Here is a 24,622-nt window from a genome sequence, read left to right as displayed (position 1 = left end):
TGATTCCTCCTTGTTTTTTCGAACAGGATTAGTTGGCAAATTAGTTGTACTAATCTATGTTGATGATATCATCATCACAGGTGATAACATTGATGAGATTCACACTCTTAAGCATTCTCTTCATCAACAATTTGCCATTAAAGACTTAGGAGTTTTAAAATACTTCCTTGGGATTGAACTGGCTACTTCACTCCAAGGGATTTTTTTTAAGTCAAAGGAAATATGTGATTGACTTACTTCAAGAAGTGAAGATGATGGATTGCAAACCAACCCGTACTCCTCTTGATAGCAAATTGAAGTTGGACTTGAAAGGAGAACCTTTCAGTGATATTAGTTACTACCAACAACTTGTGGGTAAGCTTATATATCTCACCATTACTAGACCGGATATAACTTACGCCGTCAGTCTTGTAAGCCAATTCATGCATGCACCCACTGAAGCTCATTTAAACGTTGTTAAAAGAATTCTCAGATACCTCAAGGGCTCCATTGGTCGGGAATCGTCATGAAAAACAATGGTCATACTCAAATCATCGCATACACTGATACTGACTGGGCAGGCAATGCTATTGATAGAAAATCCACTACTGGCTACTGCACGTTTGTTGGAGGAAACATCGTGACATGGAAGAGCAAAAAACAAAATGTAATTGCTCGCTCTAGTGCCGAAAGCTGATTATAGAGCCATGGCTTCCACTGCATTTGAACTCATTTGGCTCAAGGGCCTTATCTCGAACTTAGGGTTCTCAATCAACACACCTATGTCTCTTTTTGTGACAATCAAGCAGCTATGCATATTGCCTCCAATCATGTGTTCCATGAACGCACCAAACACATTGAAGTTGACTGTCACTACGTTCGGGAACAAGTCCAGTCCAAGGTAATTCAAACCACATTCACTCGAAGCCAAGATCAACTTGCTGATACTTTCATGAAGCCTCTTGCTTCTCCTCAGTTTCAACGTCTGCTCTCCAAGCTTGGATCAATTAACCTCCTTGATCCAGCTTGAGGGGGAGTATTGGAAGTATTGGCGGTTGCCCTACCTACACACTTGTATCCCTTAATTTAGGGTGATTTGATCTTGTTACTTGTAATTAGAGTTTTCCTATAATTAGGGATAACTTCACAGATGTTAAGGTTGTGGTGTGTTGGCCAACGGGCACTTAGGCTGGCCAATGGTTCTTAACCTGGCTAGCGGTCATTAGCTTTCCCGTGTTTCATGTATATATACCTTTGTAATCTTGTAGAGTAATATAATGAGAAAAGGCATTCTCTTCCATATTTTCCACAATTTCATTATTAATGATAAAGTTAAATGGTACCAAAACCCAAAACCCCACAGGGCAGCGTGCGTATTAAATATCATAGACAAGTGCTGCAGGATAAAAGGGAGAAAGATAAACAAAGCCAATAAGAAATTAAGTGACTAGAAACCAGCTTGAAGCAACTGAACCAGGAGCATAACATTGGTTATAGGAGTAGCAATATCTCTCAAGTTATAAGTTGAGATCCTAAAACACAAACTACCGGTAAGTCTCAATGCTAAATATGCAGTGAGTGAAATCAACTCAAGCAGGAGGATCATCCTTTGGAATGCAAGGCTCCAAAGTAGTTATGCGACGCTCGAAATTTGCTTCCATATCATGAACTTGCTCAACGAATCATTAGTATGCCTTTGAATTAATCAGATTTTTAAATTTAGTTCATTATTTAATAAACTAATAATTAATAAAAACTAATTAATTAAATGATGATTGTGGTATGTGAGAAGTCTTTCTCCTTCTTTTCCTTGGGTTGTGCAAATTTTTCAAATGATCTGTTTGTCTACATCAGATGTCATCTAAGATGATATAGAAATATGGTATAAAAATATAGTATGAATAACATTACCGTTTGCATATACATACATAAGTCATCGAGCTGAGCTATGAGCAACTACATCAATGACTGAGAAGGAAAAAGCACATGGATAATCGATATAGGTATAACTAACAAGACGAACGAAAAAAAATGAGTACTTGGACACCGAAAATGCATCACAAAAGTGAGCAAAAAGATAGATATGCTAAAATGATGGAGACATATAGATGTAACCAAACCAAGAATAACTCGGAAGCTGAGATAGTTTTTGGCAAAAGAAGCATGACATGTCAGACACGAAGTTAAAGAGACATATCACCATAAAAAAGATAAAAATAAAATACAGTGTAAACAACAGATTAATCGAAAGCTTTGCAATTAAAACCTACCTCTGTAACCCGTCGAACTTCAAGCTTCAACTCAACCTCTTGCTTTTGGCACTGAGCTTCTTTCTTAGAACCAGCTACAACCTATACGAACACGAAGCAACCATAGACTTGCTAAACAAGTTACCCAATGAACAATCAGACATAGATACCTATGTGCATTTGTTTTTACCCATATGATATATGACATATGTGTGTATATTACAACTATCTATATCTATGATTTAAACAAACTCGAAAAAGAACTACTTAAGTAATCTATACTACAAGAAATGTGAGAACAAAAAAATTTATGACAGATGCATTACTTGATACAATTTCTGACAGATACATCATTCGATACAATTTCTAATAGAAACATCACTCGATAAAAGGAAATGTGGGAATAAAACAATTTATGTGCTCTCACCAACAAGGACCTTCAAAACTGCGAGCTAGCAACCGGATTGCAAAGACTGACTCACATTTGCAGCCTCCCCTTCTAGCTGTCTACTAGGTTTCTTCCTTATAAATTGCCAAATCAGTCAGAGGATACGTTAATTGCCACTTACTACTAAGAACACTCTCAAGTTCTATTTTTCTCTCTACTGTTTTTTTTTTTTACTTAGGCATTAGAGGACCTTTGGTGGACACCTTCCCCTTTTTCTTGGTTCGCCAATTAAGCTAACGGTGTTTGTTTTCTTGTAGTGGAATTTTGTCAAATCTGATGTGTAAGAAATTTGCATCCACAATATCATTAATACATTTTAATAGACGCTTTACGTGATATACATTTTTTTTATTAAACACTATATCATGATTAGTGATTACTACGGGACACTATATGAAAAAGATTTGATGCAGGTACTCAACTCTTTAGCCTAAACCCTTTCATGATATTGCAAAGTTCTTTACACATTCGAACCAACGTACCATAAGAAATAGCTTGAAACAGTTTGAGCTTAGTATTGGGCTCGAATTTGTTAAGCTCTCTCGAGTTCGGCTCATGTAAGAACCAAGCCAAACCTAGCTTGAGCTCGAAAATAATTAAACAAGTCAAACTTTGAGTACAATGATTTTAGGTTGGGTTTTACAACCTTAGCTATATTGGCAAACACTGATGTAATTTCCGTCAGTAATCAAGGGACCAAAACAACAATTTGATAATAGTTCAAGAACTAGTGATCCCATTATTTATTGAAAGAATGGAAAATTGAACTAGTGATCCAATTATTAAGGTTTTGAAAGAACGTCAAATGGTGGCCAGTTTGATCCAAGGAAGGTAAAACAACCTAACATCAAGCATCCAGCACCAAGCACAACAACTGGTCAGTCAATGCGGGCCCGGTTCAAAGCAGAAAAGTCAGTGGCAGGCCCAGAAAAAGGGCAGCCGATCATTCACGTCATGACCGCCAAGGTCGCGACGACTGTGTTAACCAATCGAATTAAAACCTTCATGACTCCAAGGTAATCACATTTTCCAGAAACAAACGATTTTTAGTGGAATCAATCTGCACCTTCCCATTCTCATCTGTATTTTTAACTTCTTCTTTCTCCATTTACGCGTTTTTGAACAACCTAGTTTTCTAGTCAAGCATGGCTCCACACGATAGAAACTTTTATAGGGCCATATGAATTGAAGAATTCTTTTTTAAGTATTGGCTTCCGTGTCACGTTACATATGCACTCAAGAAAAATACAAGGAAAACTCTTGTTGGCGTTTGGATCTCACCCGACCCATTTTGGTTGATCACTCTTTGGCATTTGGATCTCACATGATCCATTTTGGTGGACGTGAATGCAAGAGTCTCTTCTTTATGTACTTTGAGTTTATAGTTAGTAAACTCGCATATAATATGCATATTGTACATTTTTAGTACATCTTAAAGATTGCACTTTTTTTATAGAAATTGTTATTATCACTCTAAAAATCTCATTCTACACTCCTCACAAGTGTATTTTTCTTTCTAATTATAGAAAGTTTAGAGTGCAAAATGATATTTTTAGAGTGCTAATAACAATTTCCTTTTTTAAACTCTAATATATGATACATGTGTTATACATGTACATACATACTTTTTATGTTTAATACACGTTTAAATATTTTTCAATAATACAAATAAATTTTCATCTCTATTAGAGAGATGATACAAATGATAGTATAAATATATAATAAGAATAACATTTTTTGAATATTAAATTCAAAAAAGCTTATTTTTAGCTACACTCTGTAGAACTCCACTTTGCTCTCACTTTGCCTCCTAACTCTTGTAACTTAGAAATCATCACTTTACTTCCTAAAACTCAAAATTTGTTCCGCTTTAACTTGTGGACTCTCTACTTCCTAAAACTTACATGTCACATCCTAAAACACATGTGAGATCCAACAACCAATAAGACTATGCCACGTAAGCAATAAATTTGATTATAAATCTCCATTATGTGTTAACATTCTAGACTCATAAAATATTAAGTTTAAAAGAAATTGAAGAGATGAAAACTAAAAAATAAATTGATTTGCCTGGTGCACCCAAATCAAATCCACATAAGAGTATAACAAATCTAATGCAACGTGGAGGGAATTTTGAGTTTTATAATGACAACTTTCAAGTTTCAGAAGCAAAATGCGATCAAAATAGAGTTACACGGGGCAAAGTGAAGCAAACTTTGAATTTTAGGGGTAAAGTGGTGACTTTTGAGCTGCAATGAGCAAAATTAGATTAGATTCGAATTTCAGAAGACATAGGTAAAAGTAAGTCTTTAATAAAAAAAAAAAACTAGTGATAAAAGACTCCAAAACTTTGAATTTTAATGAAAAACTATCCTATAACTTTATTTAATGATAAAGACACAAGAAAAAAAAAAAAAAAAACCTTATTGGCGCGCGTGCAACTCAATGAGCAGAAGGGCACTGCCTTTGATCATCGCCAAGGTGATGCTCAATGAGCACTCCCAGTTACATCAATTTCTTCAAACATTGGGGTTTTCTGGGTTTTCACCCACTTCAATTTTGTGTTTTTTTTTTTTTTTTTTTTTTTTTTTTTTTTTTAAGTTTTTAGTTTTTTTTTTTTTTTTGTTATTATGGAATTTCTTGTTCACCGCTGCTGGTTGATCTCCAACTTTCTCAAAAAATTTTCACCACTCCAACATTTTTGTTCACTCCCACTCCAACATTTTTATGTGATTACAAAGCTATGTAGCTTCGTAGCAAGGGTTGTGTTTGATTTGGATATCTCATGAAGAGAACGTAAAAAAGAAGTGAGGAATGACCGGGTATCTCTTGAAGAACGACATGGGCATGGGCATCACCACCTCATCACCATCATGAAGGTGGTTGTTGCTTAGAGGATGCACGAAATTAGAGAAGTCTCTATTTTTAAAATTTAATCAAAAAACTAGACTAAGAAATAGACTATTTATGAAACTGGACCAAGAAGACACTATTTATGAAACTAGACGAAGTTAGAGACACTATTTAAGGAACTGTACCAACTACTATACACTATATATGAAACTGGACCAACAACTAGACACTATTTATGAAAGTGGACCAAGAACTAGGCACCATATATGAAATTGGACCAAGAGTGAGACACTAGTTATGAAACTGTACCCAATAACTAGGCACTATTTATGAAAGTGAACCAAGAACTAGGCACTATCTATGAATTTGGACCAATAAATAGTGTAATCCCGTTCAGTTTCATAAATAATGTAATACTATTCAATTTCATAAATAGTGTAGTACCGTTAAGTTTTATAAACAATAGAGTAGTGTTCAATTTTATAAACAATATAGTTATGTTCAATTTCATAAATATTGTTTGTGATGGACACATTAGGTTTTTTTTTTTTTTTAATTTATATCAAAATTGTGTCGTTTCATTAAAATTTAAGTTTTTTTGTCATCTTTATTAAAATTTGAGGGTTTTTCATTAAAATTTAATTTTTTTTTTCATTAAATAAAGTTATAGCATGATTTTTGGTTAAAATAAATTTAACCCAAACCCTTTTCATAAAGCAAGTGACCATTTAACACAAGAGATTTTTCAGTATGACCGGCACACGAGGTGGTACATCACGTTTCATTATACAACTTGTGGGATATGTGTGTTAAAAAGTTAATAACTTAAAAAATAAAATTTTTCACCACTTACATAAAAACACGTGATGTACCATCCTATTCCCGTCACAATAAAAAATTTCTCCTTTTACCACAGTGGTGAAAAGGAGTTGAGTCATTGCATAACGGAATAAGTTCGAACCCCGTCGGTGGCTAATCTAACAAAATCTATCGTTTGGCCAAAAAATAAAAAAAAAAATCTCATGAAAGCTCCCTTATGAAAATGGCCAAGTTTATAAAACATCAATTTTGCAAAGTTGGCCAAGGACATACGTACGTGTTTTTCACGTACTGATTTCGTAATTTAAATTTACCGACTACGGTGCCACCGTACCAATAAGAAGAAGCCCCTGCTCGAAAATCGCTTGGTGGAGTTTAATTCCACACCCCACACTGCAGAGACCACTCGTTTTTTAACTCTCCGTCTGAAGTCTTTGCAAGAAACAGACCCATTGGTCAACAGTCCAAGTCAACTCCACTCCCCCTATCCCAACGAACACGCCCGGCATTTTTCTCTCCTTTCACTTTGTTCCTCGCCCCCACAAACTTTCCCGTTCCCCCAAAAATTCCATAACCCAACACACAGACATCTACCTCTGATCCTCTCTCTCTCTCTCTCTCTCTCTCTCCTTCCACCTGAAAAATCACATATATTAAGTATACATACAACAAGTCTCCCTCACACTATCTTTGTAGCCGGAAAATGAGCAGCTATGGCCGCCAAACCACCTCACTTGTCCTGTATTTCAATTTCCATTTCTTCTTGTCTTTCTTCTGCTACCTTCCTGTTCCTGTGGTGTTCTCTGCACTATCCTCAAACCAAAAAACCGCCATGATCGATCTCTCCAAGAGCCTCAACGCTTCTGCTGCTGGTGCTGTTTCATGGGACGTCAACAAAGAACCGAACCCATGTTCGTGGAAGGGAGTCGGGTGCAATTCCTCGACCAATTCATCAGTTATCCGGATTTCGTTGTCCGGGCATTCTATATCTTCCTCGGAGTTTCTGCCGCTCGTTTGTCGGATTGAGTCTCTGCAGGTTCTTGATGTGTCCCGCAACCGTCTGACCACAATTCCGCCCGGGTTTATCTCAGCTTGTGGAAAGCTAGGTGAGTTAAAGCTGCTCAATTTTAGTGTGAACAATTTGGTAGGTCGTCTGCCTGCTTTTGTTGGGTTTTCGGCGTTGGAGGCTCTGGACTTTGCTCGGAATAACTTGAGTGGAAACATTGACTCCGAGTTGGACGGGTTGGTCAAGCTCAGAAGCTTGAACCTTACCTTCAACAATTTTTCTGGGCCTGTTCCAACTCTTCTCGGAAAGTCTAAGGTTTTGGAGGAGCTTGAGCTTTCTATGAATATGTTTGATGGTCCTATCCCTGATGAAATTGTGGGATATCCGAATTTGACTCTCGTTGATCTTAGCGGAAATCAGCTTACCGGGATTATTCCTGCTCGGATCGGAGAGCTCTCCAAGTTGGAGGTTTTGATTCTTTCGGCCAATAAGTTATCCGGCGGAATCCCACAAAGCATTTCCAATATCACAAGCCTTTGGAGATTTGCAGCAAATTCTAACGATTTCAATGAGAAGATTCCTGGTGGCATTACGAAGCATCTTAAAAACTTGGATCTCAGTTATAATAAATTGAGTGGGTCGATTCCATCGGACCTCTTGTCGGCAAGGAATCTGCAGACTCTGGATTTGTCGAATAATAGATTCGAGGGACCGGTACCTGAAGTTCTGTCTCCGAGCTTGGTGAGGTTGAGACTGGGAAGCAATTTGCTTGATGGGAAGATACCTTCTGCAGCAATTGCAAGCACATGAAAATTTGACCTACTTGGAGATGGAAAACAATAAATTGATTGGATCAATTCCTCCTGAAGTGGGCGAGTGGCAGGAAATTGGCGCTGCTGAATTTGGCTCAGAATCGACTGTCTGGGGCTTTGCCGGCGAATTTGGGTAGCCTTAGCAGTCTTGAGGTCTTGAGACTTCAATCGAACCATTTGAGTGGGGGAATTCCAATTCAAATTACTCAACTACCCAAGTTGTCCGTTCTGAATATCAGCTGGAATTCTCTCAACGGCTCAATACCACCTTCAGTTTCACAAATGCAGAGTCTTGTTAACATGAACTTACAAGGCAACAAGCTCAGCGGTTCCATTCCCGTCGGTATTGCCTCCATGAATTCTCTGATGGAACTCCAACTTGGACAAAATCAATTAAGTGGTGACATTCCAAGAATGCCGGCGAATTTACAAATTGCTTTGAATCTCAGCAGCAATCTTTTTCAAGGACTTATTCCGGAAACTCTTTCGAGTCTCAGTGGACTAGAAATTCTGGATCTCTCAAATAACAGTTTCTCAGGTAAGATACCTGATTTTTTGACTACATTGGGAGCCTTGACGCAGTTGTCACTTTCTAACAATGAGCTTTCTGGAGAAATTCCGAAGTTCCGTACTTGGGTCATGGTCGACGCACATGGGAACAAGGGTTTGATTAACAGAACAACAACTCCACCCCAATTGGAGAAGAAGAAAAAATCATATGCAGTGACAATTGTTCTTGCCCTTGTAGCAGCTGTGGTCGCTTTTGGAGCGATCACCATTGTTGCCGTATCAATATCGCGACAAAATTACAGGGTTAATGATGAACAGGTGCAAACAGAGGAAGAACTTGCTGTTCCCGCGGTCGTCCAGGGCAATCTCTTAACTGCAAATGGTATTCATAGATCAAACATCGATTTCACTAAAGCGATGGAAGTAGTTTCCGACCAGTCAAACCTTGTGCTGAAGACTAGGTTTTCAACTTACTACAAAGCCATCATGCCGTCTGGAGCAAGCTACTTTGTCAAGAAGCTCAACTGGAGTGACAAGATATTCCAACTGGGCAGCCACGATAGGTTTGCCAGGGATTTAAAGGTCTTTGGGAAACTAAGCAATTCCAATGTCATGAATCCTCTGGCCTATGTCTTGACTGCTGACAGTGCTTATCTGTTCTATGAATTTGCTCCAAAAGGAACCCTTTTTGATGCTCTTCGTGGTATCTCGGGTGATGACATGGATTGGGGGAGCCGATATAGTATTGCAGTTGGAGTAGCGCAGGGTCTTTCTTTTCTTCATGGGTGCACTCCAAGTCCAATACTCCTCCTTGACTTGTCAAGCAAAAGCATTTTGCTCAAGTCCCTCAAGGAGCCTTTGATTGCAGAAGCTGAGCTCTTGAAGGTGATCGATCCTTCAAAGAGCACCGGAAGCCTTTCTACTATTGCTGGTTCTGTTGGCTACATTCCTCCAGGTATGCAGTTCTGTGATTTCTTCACCTTACAGTAACATAGTATTGTTTCTCAGAGTCATCCCCGACTTGTCAGTATACCGCTTATTTAAGTAACTTGCTGGATTTGGAAGTAACTGTGTCTGAATATTTGTCTCTGTTCTGTGGTGGCAGAGTATGCATACACTATGGTTGTAACAATGGCCGGGAATATCTACAGCTTCGGGGTCGTTCTGCTGGAGTTGCTGACGGGAAAGCCAGCAGTTAGTGAGGGGATTGAGTTGGCCAAGTGGGTCTTGAGTAACTCAGTGCAGCAAGATAAAATGGATCACATTCTTGATTACAGTATCAGCAGAACATCAACTGCTGTCCGAAGCCAGATGCTTGCGGTTCTGAAAATTGCTCTCGCTTGTGTTAGTGTATCACCCGATGCAAGGCCAAGAATGAAGAGTGTGCTTATTAATCTCCTCAATGCAAGATAAAGTAAAGCAGCATGATTCAACGTCGCTATATGAATTCAAGTTCCATGCATAAGACTGGGATGAACCCGAAGCTTTGGTCAGTTCCTACAACTAGAATATCAGTCGTTCGATGTAGTTAAAAGCTTATCTTTCCATAGAATATATGCAACTATAGGAAGTAATGTAACATGTAGAAAATTTATAAACTGAACGCGAATATATAAACAATGCGCTGCTTGTACCACTGCTTCATGTTAGTTGAAAATAGGCACGATACATACGAAGTCCTAAAAACATTTTGTGAGTAGCAATACGTGTGTATCAAGGATACGCTTGTTAAGTTACAAATACATAATTCTACAACCTCAATAACCAGTTTCATGCAATAGCCAACTCTAAAAACCGGAAAACAACTGAGAAAAAACAACGGCCAGCAAGATTTTATGATAGAACCTTTGATGAACTGGAACTAAAACTCATTATGCATTAATGTTCAAAATTGTTTTCCTATTCGTCATAGAATTGAACAAGCATCCCGTCAAACCTAAATGATTAGCAACGGCAGAAGCATGCCTGACGAGATCCTACGGAGAAAAATCCCAGACATTCTGAAAGCCAAGCGGGGATCGATTGGTGACGACTAGACATTTCGAGACTAGAAGGTAAGATCTTTGGGGTCCTCAATAATCTTGGCCAAGGTTTGTAAGAATGAAGCCAGATCAGCGCCATAAATTATACGATGATCAGCAGTAACATTTACCTGTAAATCATTGCATGTTCCAAGAATTAGAATTCGTAGTTTCCCTTTTATGTATCATACCAATTAGTATAGCTTTCAAATTTCTTACCTGCATTTGGTTCTTCCGTCCAATCCGACCATCCTTAGTAGCCACAACAGTAGGCTGAGATGATCCAACAGCCATAATTGCTCCCTGTGAAATGAAACCAGAACGCACAAATATTATAACCAACATACAACATGCATTATCACCTGAACAGAAAATAAATCAGGAAAAAGGGACAAAATACAACGCTTACAGTTCCAGGTGGCAGAATAGCATCAAACCGATCAACACCAAACATCCCAAGATTAGAAACAGTGAAAGTACCTAAAAAACCAGCAAACAGTTGTCTCTTAAATCAGAAATAAAAATATGGGCACCTTGAATGTCAATAAAATAAGTATAAAAGATAATATACGAACACAAGAAAAAGTAACCTACATGTAGACATACAAGTAATCTAGTAAAATTTCTAGTTGCCTCCTGCCTTCGCTAAGCATAGTATATTATGCTACTATTTCTCTCTTGAAGAATCCAAAAACTAGGATTATATGAACAATATTCTAACTCCGAAATCATCTATTAAAGTGCATATACCAAAACTCAAAAGTAAAATTAGGAGGAAAAATGGCAGAAACCCTGAATTGAGCAAAAACAGAGACAGAACGTACGCAGGTACTCGACCATGGTAAGGTTCTCTGAGGGCCTAATAATACGGCAGACTAAAAAATAAGGGCCAGACCCTTCGAACGCATCACAGAGTTAAAAGGTAACAGAAAGAACAGGCTTTGTAAACTGCATCATTAAAAGTAATTCTGGACACTGTTGCTCTAATCAGCATTCTGACTGTTTTGGTGATCTGAGATTGTGAATAAAAACGAAAGACAATGAGGCACAAAATTCTAATGGCACGGCCAAAGCTTCTTGGTCAATCTTGGAGTCAAACATGGGAGTTGTGACCTCAAAGAGCCAAGATTGAGTTGAAGAATTGAAACGAACCGACTTAGGAAGCCAACATTTCCTACTTGTAAAGAACTTTACACGCAGTGTTAGGTACTAATTTGACAATTACATGAACCTAACTGACAGCCTAATTATGTACATGTTATGGGGAACATGAGAGTCTGAGCATAGGCAACCAAATTATTTAGGCATTTTTGCTTGAGGAAAACAAACGCTGACTGCATGATCAATGATCACCTTGTTCTCATTCCCACTGTCCAGCTTTGGTGTTTAATTTCATACCACGATAAAGCATAAATTGAATTATTCCATGTCATACTTTAGCTAAGTAATTAAAAGTTTTGAAGGAACAATTTATAACATCCTACAAACTGAATAGTCCATAAATAATTCCAGAAGAAATATTGACGAGATTAAAAGGGTTTTTTAATCTCATACGCATACCCACAGCAAAACTAAGTGAATGCCAGTGCACATAAACCTCTTTTTCTCCAAATGAACATACTTTTTTGTATTGATCGAAAAAGTTAACTACATTTCGATGAATATGATTATTTCTATCAAATTTAGCAACATAATTTTTTGTATTGATCAAAAAAGTAGTTACTAAATTTGATAGACATAATCATGAATTTTGAAGCATCTTTATACAAGTTTTAAAAACTTCACATGCAAAGGTTGTTTATTTTCACATTTCATTCTGCATGACAATGTAATAGAAAATAAACCTAACACTCTCATTCCTTTTCTGCTCGACATGTTGTGTGGCTACCAAGCATTTAGGTAAGTAATAATAGTACCTGTATTGTACTCGTGAGGTTGTAGCTGCTTGGCCCTGGCCTTGTCGACTAACTCCTTCCACTTTCTCGACAATGTATATATGTCAACCTGACCCATTAAAATTTCAAGCATCAGGACCACCAACCACCTTCTCAAAATAAAAGAAACCACTACTATAAAGCATCGAAAATGAAACGGCCCAAACCTTGTCCGCATCCTGAAGCACTGGTGTAATCAATCCACCATCGATTGCCACAGCGACTGCAATGTTAATGCTGCTGTTGTATGTAAAGTTCTTACCATCTCTACAGCCGGAGTTGACAACAGGATGTTTGACCAATGCAAGTGCTGTAGCCTTTGCAAGCAATGCTGTCATGGTAACTCCCTTGGACTTGATCTAGAAAAAATTAATCATAACATCTACTCATTATAACAGTATAACGTGGTAAACTTAACTTACGAATCCACTGTCATGATTTCACAATTCTCGACCAGTAAGCCACATTCTCTTGGAAAATAAAATACAAGCTTATTAACGATGCAAGCGCATAGCATACTATAAACTACATAGTCTTCATTGAAATGGAAAAAAGAAATCACTTTACAATTTCAAGACAACGTCGAATTATCTAGTAGAGACTCAATTTTGATGATTGTCATGTTAAGCAGCCAAATTGTTGAATTGAAACTACCTAAAAACCATCTTTTCAGCGCTGAGCGTTAACGTACAATGAATTTGAATTTTAAACCCAACAAGAATTCAGCATTGTTCTTGCAACATGTGAAATGATTCCGAAAGCACATTTTCTGGAAAATGAAAAGTTACCGTTTTGTACAGAGCATCGAGCGCATCAGTGGTGATAGTGTATCCTACTCTGAAAGTTGGCACTGAGAGACTCTCAAGCATGTTTCTACTCACAGCCCCCTGCATTGTCGTAAAAGGAACCACCGATCCCAACTGAATTCCCGCCTCCGCCGCCACAGCAGTAGCTGACTTCCCAACACTCGTTTCAGCAGCAGCCGCCACCGTCGGCTGAGCAGCAAAAGCTTCAACATCCTTAGCCACAATCCTCCCCAGTGGTCCACTTCCCACCACTGACCCCAAATCCACCTTCAAGTCCTTTGCGAGCTTCTTCGCATACGGCGACGCCACGATTCTCTTCCCTCCCTCTGATGCCGGGTGGGTCGAAGCCACCGCCGCCACAGTAGCCGCCGCCTTAGGGACCACCGCAGGACCCACATTATACGGAATTTTCTCCGGTAGTGGCTCCGGAGCAGCTGCAGCCGGTGCTGGTGCCGCTGGAGCTGCCGATGAAGAACCGGCCTTGGCCTTGGCCTCGGCAATCTCGTCCTCAGTCTCGGCCAACAGAGCAATAGCCGAACCGACGGCGGCGACGCCGCCCTCCTCCACCATAATCGAAGCCAGGTAACCGTCGTAGAAAGTCTCGACGTCCATGTCGGCCTTATCGGACTCGACAACGACGACGCTCTCGCCCTTGGAGAGCTATGTCGCCCTCGGACTTGACCCAAGAGACGATCTTGCCCTCAGTCATGGTGGAGCTGAGAGCAGGCATGAAGATCTCCCGGATCTTGGCCTGGACTTGGGCCCTGCTCCGGCGCCCTGAAATGAGGGGCGGCGCAGAGGAAGTGGCGTTCCGGCGGAGGGATTGGGAGCTGGGGATGAAGGAGGTGTTGAGAAGGTGAGCCATTGAAGCGGCAGTCAGAGAAAGAGAGAGCGCGAAGGAACGAGGCGGTTCGGATGGGAAGGGGTTTTGTTTAGTGGGTTTATTTCATGGTTGATAAGTTGGTGATATTTGGGTGTGAGTTTCTCGAATGCATCGAAGCCAAAGGCGGAGGTTCCAACTTCCAACTAATTTACCGGTGTCAATGTTGATGATGGCCGCTTGGTATGCTTCCTTTCTATAAATAATTTAAATATTTTGTTAAAATAAATATTATTTGCAAATTTTTGTTAAAAATATTTATGTATTATTTTTTTTCAATAATATGTTAAATTGAAAAATATGTTAAAATAACGTGTATTATACTTGAAAGTACATAAATACGATATACTATGTGTGTATTATATGTTGAAATTCTATTGAAATTCTAAAAACATGCGATTTAGTTCATCAATTAAAGAGTGTGCGAAAAATGCAAATATTTTTCAAAAATACACACGTATTTACTAATTAAAACGAACACAACTACGTTAGTTAGTGCTTAGCTAAGAGTGGGGAATAAAACTGATGCACTAGAAAACCTATTCAAACCTAGAAAGAGAAATGCTAAGGATACTTTCTGAAAATTGGACTTTTTATGAACCTTCCGTCACCTCTAGTTTTTAGCACAATGTTTTATAATGTTGACACATAGATTGTGCCAAAAACATAAGATGATGGAGAATTCCACTTTAGAGAGAGTTTCCTTGGCATTCCCCAAACTAGTAAATATAAACAAAAAAAAATTAAGTTATTTGTTTTGGACCCAAAAAAATTGAGTTAATTAAAAACTGGTCAAACCCATGTTATGAACCAGACCAAACGGGCCTCGCTTCAATTCTAAATTTTCAGTTTTGAAAACTCCAGTCCAAATCGAACTTGATCGAACGTGTTAATTAACATTTGTTTTTATCTTAATAACCAGGCTTGATTCGATAAACCCAACTCTCTATTAAACCCAATTGAAACTCCAAACAATTTTTTTTTCCAAGCCCAACAACCCAATACCAACTTACTCTTTTTGTCACTTTCCTAACACATTTTGAGTTCCCTGCTGCATTTGTTACTATTTTATCAAAGCACGCCGTAGCTATTTAGCCTATTCTCCTATTACCAACTGTGCAGCATGTTAGTTTCCTATTGCATTTGTTTGATAAACATGTGTTTATGAATCAGTTTATGGAATGTGCATCCTGTCAGTTTATGAATCAAAGATAAATATGTGTTTAATATATATGTGTTTATGGATCAGTTTATGGAATGTGCACTCTGTCAGTTTATGGATCAATTTATGGTTGTGATATATATGTGATATATATGTGTTTGATCAGTATATGAGATATATGAATATTATATATATGTTGAACTGTGGTTGTGATATATTATTGTGAAATGTCACCTCCTCCACCACCTCAAGTTCAACCCCGCCCATCACTACCTCTGTGACCACCCGTTTCAAGAGCATCTACACCAACACAAAGGAGGGTTCAATTATCAACAAGAGGATGGGGTCCACCATTAACGGCAACGGGTCATTCATCAACAAGGGGAAGGGGCCGAAGGAGCGAAAGGGAATGAAATTACTTAAGCTTCATTTTGGTTGCATGCACTTTTTTGCTTATAAACTATGTTTTGCTTTTGGTTTGTAACTTAATCTAAATTCATTCGGAAGTTTGGTGTGTAAAACTTAACTTATTTCATTTTGGTTGCATGCACCTTTAATTAACTAGTTTGGTAGACAATTGTGAACTTAAGCTTAACTTGTTAGTTGTTGCTTGCTTGGTATGAAAATTGAAATTATGAGATGAAATTGTGGTGAACTTTGATTGAATTGAATTTATTTATGTGATTGTGAAATTGAAACAGGTTGTGCGAGTAATGGGCTGCAAGCCTACAATTGTTAACTCTTTTTTTCCTAAAAAATGGGTGGGCTTACTTGTTAAAGAGCTTAAAATTGTAAAAAGTTAAAAAAAAAAACCCAACATTTTGGGCTTCAAGGCCCAATCCTGAAGTTTCCCGAAAATCCCGAAACACTTTTGGGAATCCCAAATTTCGGGAAATGAATAGTTTCGGTTCGGTTTCAGGATATAAAATCCCATCCCGAAATGTTTTGGTTTGGAATTCGGGTTAGGGGTTTCGGTTCGAGATCCCGCCCCGAACCAACCTTATTTGTAATTACAATGGATGGCCCAGCAACCTCGAGTCCTCGATGACCACATCTGCAACTACTCTATCGCCTTCTTATTTCTGCAAGTTTATAGTCAGTCTCTCAAACTTTAGCTAACACACTCTTTCTTTTTTACCTCCCTATCTCTCCCTCCCAATCGAAAATGGATTCGATCCCCACCACTCACTGGACCTGAAAAATCTCACCTAAACTTGATTACTCAACGGGAGTCATCCACAACGACGATGACTCCGAGTCCGATTGACAGAGCAAGCATAAGAGCTCCAACTAGGAATCCGACCTCTACGCCACTATGGTCTATAAAGGTAATGTCGACGAAGACGACAACGCCTCTCTCCCTCCGCTTCCCAATTGCCTCCCAAAGGACTTCGGTGGTGAAGCCTTAATCGATTACTTCAACGATGAAAAGGAAGATGAAAACGGTGTCGATTTTGGCATAATGATCATCAAGCTCGATCGAAACCAAACCACGAGGAGGTCGCGCGACTTCAAGCGGGCGTCATTCGACGATGATAGAGACGACAGTGGGTTCTCGACCTTTGTGGTGAGGGCGTTGAGTGAAAGAGAGTTGGCTAACGGAATCGTGGTAAGGAGGATGAGCAGTGGCGCTGGTTCGACGATAAGTAAGGCAGTGGCAAGTGTTCAAGTTAAATTGAACCTGTAAATCCAAGTTCGAATTCTCCACCGCCTCGCGATCTAGCTTAGCGATCAGCTTGTTGAATCGCTCTGGTGAAATCTTGTTAGGCGACGGAGTCTTTGTCGCAATCGGCACCGGAACCATTCCTCCTTCTGCTTCAATCTCAGTATGCCCAAAATTGGAAGGAAAAAAAAAACAAATTGCGATTGGACCTGTGGACCACCCTGAACCGACCCGTTTGAAATGGGTCAGGTTAGGTTTAGTTCCCAAACTCAAAATCCCTCTACTCAGCCCAGCCTGTCCTGTTACATTTTAAAATGGGTAGGGTCAGGTTCCTTTAAATTTGGGCCCAACTCAGCCTTTGCCCATCCCTATTTCAGACTACTCAACAAAATCATAACAAAAGTAGGATTCCAGATGAAATCAATGTTATGCTAATAATATAGGGTTTTTGATCGACTCAACGAAACTGAATCGGAAATGAGATACTGGACCAAATCTAAAGAATCTAAAAGAATATAGGGTTTCAAACCAACTCAACAAAACCATAAAAAAAATTAGGAGTCCATGCTAACTCAATGGAATCCATACAAAAAGTGGATACATGAGCACTATAATAATAATTTCGGATAAAAACCAAACTAAACCGAACCGAATAGTAATTTCAATTTTGTTTTCGATTTTGAGAAAAAACCGAACTTACCCCTAGTTTGGTGCGACGTGAATATGATTCATAACGTTTATTTATTTTTCTTTTCTTCTCTCAAAAAATTAAAATTTAGTTCAATTTGTATATTTTTTTACTGGATAAATATCCAAGCTTCTAAAGTTGCAACATCAAAATTACTCTTATTGGAAATGGTAGAAGTTGCAGTTCCTACCGGCGTTCATATCAGACCCTTTCTTTCTGTAAGCCCACATCATCCAATTCGTCGCACAATAGTGGTAACAAAGACAAAACCCTTGAAGATTCGTAAAGTTGCAGCTTCTTCTTCTCTTCTTCTTCTTCTTCTACTACTAGTGCTTGTGGGTATAAACAAACGGTTGATGATGGACAACAAGTAGTGTTGCCAAACAAGGCAAGCAAGAAAAGGGTCTTCTTTTTAGACGTCAATCCTCTCTGCTATGCTGGAAGCAGACCCAGCTTACACGCTTTTGCTCATTGGGTCTCCTTATTTTTCAATCAAGTTAGCCTATCTGACCCTGTTATTGCTGTAAGTCCTCTTTACCACTTGCGCACCATGTGTTCGATGAAATGCTTCGCGAGTTTTTTCGCCACTCTCTCTTTCATATTTAAACTAAAATCATTTTCTTCGACGTTCACAACCTCCAAAAACTTACATTTCTGCTGTTTGGAGCATATATTATGATAATGCACTTCATGTTCCTTACATCACTATAAAGTATATCAAAATTTGGTTAAGATAAATAGCTTGGCAAAATATATTTCACACGAGGATACTATGTAGCTCCACTCCTGAATATTTTTGTTGATGCTTATACGGAATTTTGATTGCCCTATTAAAGGGTTATGATGCAGTTTATGATGTCTCTATAAGCCATTATTTTTATTTATTTCTAGGCACCCAGGGGCTGGTTATAATTCATCTCATTTTTAGAGAGTTGTATTAGCTTATTCGGGTTATAAACCACTTATGGAGGATAATACTTCCCTATTATTTCTAAGGTAGTTAGTGGCCGTGCCATTGTTTGACCCGGTAGAGGCTTAAAAATGATAAACCCAAACAGAAACATATTCTCCGCGATGCACAAGTCACGTATTTTCATGAAGGAAACGGTGATAAATCATTGGTCCGAGTAGACTCCCTGCAAAGATAATCTTATTCTTTCATGATTTTCAGCTGTAGAGGGTAGAGGGTTGAGATTCCCGGAACTTGAACTTGAACATTAAAATTACAATTAACTAATGCTGTATCATGATGGTTAATCTTGGTAATAGTAACTATATGTATTTTTTTCTAAATTCTGCACTTGCAGGTTGTTGATGCCGAAGGAGGAAGTGAGCACCGCAGACAGTTATTACCATCTTATAAAGCACACAGGTGGAAATTCACAAGACAGTTTTCAAAGGGGCATGTTGGAAGGTCACATGGAGTCATCACCAATGTTCTTAGAAAATGCAATGTGCCTGTGAGTGAACCTCTATTTTCGTATCATTACATTAGGTTGTAATATTATCTTTAGAGCAAATATGGATCTATTTATAGAGCTGGAAGCATTAATCAAAGTTAACTTTTTAATAGTAAACACTGAGGGGCAACTACCAAGTACACAAACATTAACATGATGTTTATTATAAAGTGACAAAAAAATTCTAACAGAGTAAAGAAAGAGATGGATCGTACGAGACTAATCAAAGAGCCATCTCAACAACTGGTCTGTTAATTGACCATAGAAGGCTCCACTTCGTTAAAGGCTACTAACAATTCTTCTATGCCAGCAAAGGATGAATCGCAAACTCGACCTGGAATACCAAATAAGATTTATAACTTTTAAAGATTCACCAAACCTGCTGTGCTTCAATAATTTCTAAATTTAACAGGAAAAAAATGCACAAAGCTCTTGTAAAGCTTTTCCAGTAAATAAAGACTGCATTTACAGATAGAAAACTTGTATGCATATCTAGTGGTTGGTTCTGCAATTGAAAAAGGTTATGGAAATTCTGTGTACTTTGAAGTCCACCACATAGAGGATAAAAAATTCCATCGGAGGGTGGGATTACTGTATCTAGGATTACCACAGTTGAACTACATTATTACTAGCACTATCACTGCCAATGTGACCAACTGTTGTTATCGTCATTTTCATTGTCGACACACTACTTTATTCCACCTTTATTGCTACCGCCAAGGCATTAAAACGACCAAGGAATTAACACCCCACCACCTACACTGATGCTGTTTTCCCCACTATCACCACTGTGGTTATATGATCATTGTTGATTCAGTTGCCACTTGCCACCACTTACCACCACTACCAACTTTTTATATTCTTGCAACAAGCATTATCTCCCTTATAATATTTTTAATGAAGTCTCAGTAATGATTTTATCTTTTGTAGAACCCATTCTTATTTGGAGCTCATATCTGATACTACACGTAATACAGATACAGGATCTAATGGATTCCAGTCTAATGTAATTCTTTCACATTTGTCAATTATATCCTGCGCACCAAACATAACGTATAACTATAAGTAAACTCTCTTTTTTTTTGAGAAGAAACGATAGAATTTTATTGAATCAATAGAAGGAATTACAAGTGGATAAGAAATCCACCAACTAGCAAAACTAGCTAAGACCTCTCAAGTAGGACTACCTAACAAGTAACTAAAGCTGGACCAAATTCATTTTACTACTGCTAACACAACCATCACTTTATAAGAAAGAGAATAATCCTTGAACTCATTTGAATCAGTTTCAAATGAGTTCCTATATAAACATGATATACTTGTATCTATGAACGGGCAAGGAACTATATCGTCAGCATAGCGCACATACCTAATTCTTGCTTCTTTACTCATAAAGTCTTGCACCTTCACAACAAGTTGGTGAAGAATGCTGTTCATTAAGACGGGATACAACAGGCTGCCCTTTTATACAGGAACCATAAGTCTTACCTTCTTTATTCTAGTTGTTTGAATAAAAATTCAATAACCAGTTTGCTCTCTATTTTAAAATTGTATGCTTTTAACTGTTGAGTCGTTTGATATATAATTTTTTATTGGTCTGGATACTTCATATCATATTGGATTCTTTAAGCCATGCCTGAAGCTAGTGGAATTGAAGATTAAAACATGAAATCTCTCAAAAAGGCCTGTAGCTGATAAAATTCAAATATTTTGGTTTTCTGCTTTTCGTTATTTTAAACATAAAGTGGTGCAGGTCATAAAAGTAGAAGGTCATGAAGCTGATGATGTTATAGCTACACTTGTTGGGAAAGTTCTTCAAACAGGATATCGGGTGGTGATTGCCTCTCCTGATAAAGATTTTAAGCAATTGCTTTCGGAAGATGTCCAGCTTGTTGTGCCCCTGGATGAGTTAGAACGCTGGTCGTTTTACACTCTTAAGCACTACATTGCTCAGTATAACTGTGATCCATGCTGTGATTTGAGCCTTAGTAAGTATAATTATAATGTGGTGGTTTCATAAATGATAAATGTTTTCCAGTTTTGTTTCCAGAGCCAGTTATGATGTTGATGTATCTTATCCTGGACAGTTTTCTGCATAGATGCTAATGCTATATCTGTGAATGTTCACTTTTATATAAGACACATTGATTCATATAGTCTATGGTTTTTATGGCTTAATTATAAATACTCATTAAATTCGCTAGGATGTTGTAGGGTGAACACTGACATATTCAGATAATTATTAACGGAAGTAAATTTGCACAGCAACTGTACTGCAATGTTTTGTAAAACATTTGATCACATGCAAACATACACATAAGGGGAGACAGTGATTATTTCTTCTTAATTTGTCAGTTCGTTTACTGTTGTCAGCTCCCAGAGTGGTTTTACTAGGCCGCATTTCTGTCTGATAAACCAAGCCCCTCTTAATGTAATATGTATTCACTTCCATAACATGTTTTGTAATTCTGTTAACTTAATGTCTAGGGTGCATTGTGGGTGATCACGCTGATGGTGTTCCTGGAATCCAACATCTAGCTCCTGGATTTGGTCAGAAGACTGCCCTAAAGCTCTTGAAAAAGCACGGTTCATTGGAAAACCTACTAAACACAGCTGCAGTCAGAACTGTAGGCAGACAGTATGCTCAAGATGCTCTAACAAAACATGCTGATTACCTAAGGAGGAACTACGAGATTCTTTCCCTTAGGAGGTAGTTGCTATGCTTGCTGTGTTAATTTTCTTTTATCATTAAATTCCAGGGATAATCCTGTTATTCAGAGTTATCTTATTACCTTGCTCTATAGTAATCCCTAGTTCTTGATATTCCTGAGTCGCACTTTTCTGCAGGGATGTCAATGTTCAGCTTAGAGAAGAGTGGTTGCTTACCAGAGATACAAGCAATGATTCTGCAACTCTGTCTAACTTCTATAAATTATTGGAAGAAACCCGGGATTTCCGTCATCAAAGAGCATCTGTTTCAAATGGCTAAGCTGATAGGTAATTTCTTTTAACTTTCCATATGACAGAAACAAGTTCATTATCTGTTCCTTGTTTCCCATTGGGGTTTTGGGGAGGTGGGGCGGTACTTTTTGAGGATGAGGTCTTTAATTTACTGATTTGTCTTGCCTGTACATTTCTCAAATTTTATAAATTTCATTCTACATGTCCGTTACATAACTATGACTTTTCTGAAATTTTGAAATACTATAAAGTGCATGAACAAAATATCATCTACAGAAAAAAATGAATTATTGTATGAGTAAGATAGATACACAATATAAAGGCAACAAATTTACAGTGTCTTTGTCTAACACACGTCCTTATTCAATATAATTCATTTCTTTACATCAAGATATTGAATTTGTCATGTATATATATGCATTACCATGATGCAACCTTGTTCATTTTTATAATTCACCTGGCTCTCAGATTGTTTAATTCATTATTTGTCAACATAATCTATATACATAAGCTTATATTCGTCATGCGTCTTCTTGATAGAGCTCATGAATATTTTCTACTTACCACTAAACAAGGGATTCTCAAATGACTTCTTCCATGCAGTCATTTACAAACCCCGCGAAGTGCATTACATCTAGTCATTACAAATCCCTCTATCTAATGTTTAGAGTATGGGTCATTCCAGTTGTGTCAGATGTTAGGATTTGTGTAAGGAGAGATTTAGGAAATATAAGAGCTCATGTCTTTTATTTTGGATCACCACTCGGAAAGGGTGGGAGGAGTGTGAAAACAACTTAATTTTGTATTTAGTTTTTGGTTTTAGGTTCCTGTTGTGTACCATTCCATATACATTTCTTCTACATCTCTCTCACCATCTGTCCACCTCATTTCATCTCTTCTCCTCCTATATCTTACCAAAAATTAAACATAAAAGACTAAACGTGAAATGGTTATTAAATGGGCCTTAAAATTTTCATCTCCAAAGTATATCTTCTGAAATCTTAATCAATTGAGCTTAAGATTACTGATATCATTTGAAAGCTTTTATAAAGAATTAATTCACTTTTATAGGCCATTGTTCTAGGATTAGCACATAAACAATAATCATGTAAATAATTTTTTCCCCATGACCTATTTCCCATTAAAATTTGTACAGTGGGTGGTCCGAAGAACTACTATATCCTTTTAACCCGAGGGCTTAGCAAAATTTAATGTACAGGGATGTGCTACCATATAGAAATCCTGAAATCGAAGAACAACAATGTGCAGACTGATATACTTTTGTGCTTCTGATTGCGGAATGTACTGTAAGTTATCACTACCTGTATTCTCTCTCTTCTGCTCTCCCTCTCCCATTTTTATTGCTTCTCATATGCCTTTCTCCTCCTGTTTCTGGGATCTCAGATTTTGTTGTACAGTGGCTATGAGAAACGTCGCAGCAGTAGATTGCAATGTGGTCAGATGGTTATAGTGCATGAGTGAGTGCTGAATGAGCTCGTGTGTTTATTTAACTCAAAGTTTTGGAACTGCAAATCTCAGCTACATATGCAAATGTACCAATGCCGCCCGGCGGGTGCATTTGAATGTTTTTTATGTCAAATTTATTCTTACCTGTGTCTATATGGGTGTGTTATGTCAACTATTAGCATAAATCAATGAATGTGGTCCATGGTTTTTCCTTGTGAAACTTTCTTATTCCTTTGATACTTCTTGTGAAAAAGTTATTTAGGTAACCGGACAATGCCTTTTGTGCGAAGATTAGGCCACAAGCTACTACTTTGCAGTTTGTAGGCTACGTTCACAAAAAATGCACTATAAATTATAGATATAAAGTCACGTATACTGCAGTAGTATTTCTCTTTATTTGTAAGCAAAAGTATCAAGTTGAGAGGCATCTTAATAACGATTTTGATGCGTAGTTATAACTGCCACAATGTGTCACTTAGTTTAAATCTCTCTTCTCCAATGTCGCAATATCAACAAAAATTAGATAAAGAGATTTGAGTCTGCTAGATGCAATGCATGAATTTGTGAGAATTTGTATATAACTACATGAATTTGTATATAACTACTGCAAATGAGTTATTTGAAAATAATATACTTAGTGACTCTGCACTACTCATGTAGTTACTTATTAACTAGATATACGTAAATATTCACTAGTGAGTACTCAGTTTCTAATTTAACCTGATAAAAATATATCATGCGTTCTTTGTTTCTTAAAACTCAAAAAAATAAAATAAATAAAAAACATATCTATTACTCTTTAAAATAATAAAATATATGTGAATACCATTCAATGTATTGTTGTTGTCAACTTAGCCTAGATGCTTCGGCTGTAAGAGGAAAGAGATCTTCTCCGGATCTCTTC

General features: G+C 37.8%; 3 protein-coding genes across 3 annotated transcripts; 2 read left to right on the top strand and 1 right to left on the bottom strand.

The window, feature by feature from the left end:
- Positions 1-6,547: 6,547 nt before the first annotated feature.
- Positions 6,548-10,312, top strand: LOC103964105 (leucine-rich repeat receptor-like tyrosine-protein kinase PXC3). The gene is given in 4 exon segments (XM_048581015.1): positions 6,548-8,149; positions 8,151-8,225; positions 8,227-9,631; positions 9,782-10,312. Coding segments are annotated over 4 exon segments (2,886 nt in total). The 5' UTR covers positions 6,548-7,051; the 3' UTR covers positions 10,090-10,312.
- On the bottom strand, positions 10,288-14,486 carry LOC103964104 (dihydrolipoyllysine-residue acetyltransferase component 5 of pyruvate dehydrogenase complex, chloroplastic). The gene is given in 7 exon segments (XM_009376996.3): positions 10,288-10,828; positions 10,917-11,000; positions 11,107-11,177; positions 12,614-12,701; positions 12,799-12,990; positions 13,420-14,097; positions 14,099-14,486. Coding segments are annotated over 7 exon segments (1,422 nt in total). The 5' UTR covers positions 14,303-14,486; the 3' UTR covers positions 10,288-10,723.
- Positions 14,487-17,894: 3,408 nt separating this feature from the next.
- Positions 17,895-23,931, top strand: LOC103937732 (5'-3' exonuclease). Its single transcript, XM_048581014.1, is given in 8 exon segments — positions 17,895-18,130; positions 18,133-18,353; positions 19,138-19,290; positions 21,044-21,278; positions 21,778-22,000; positions 22,138-22,287; positions 23,408-23,558; positions 23,656-23,931. Coding segments are annotated over 6 exon segments (1,107 nt in total). The 5' UTR covers positions 17,895-17,997; the 3' UTR covers positions 22,280-22,287; positions 23,408-23,558; positions 23,656-23,931.
- The last annotated feature ends 691 nt before the right edge of the window (positions 23,932-24,622 follow it).

The sequence above is a fragment of a genome, unplaced genomic scaffold, assembly GCF_019419815.1.
Source record: "Pyrus x bretschneideri cultivar Hongxiangsu unplaced genomic scaffold, Pyrus_bretschneideri_v1 Contig16, whole genome shotgun sequence".
In the NCBI taxonomy this organism is placed as follows: domain Eukaryota; kingdom Viridiplantae; phylum Streptophyta; class Magnoliopsida; order Rosales; family Rosaceae; genus Pyrus; species Pyrus x bretschneideri.
The sequence above is the reverse complement of the archived record's forward strand: the minus strand, read 5'-3'. Positions and strand labels throughout refer to the sequence as shown.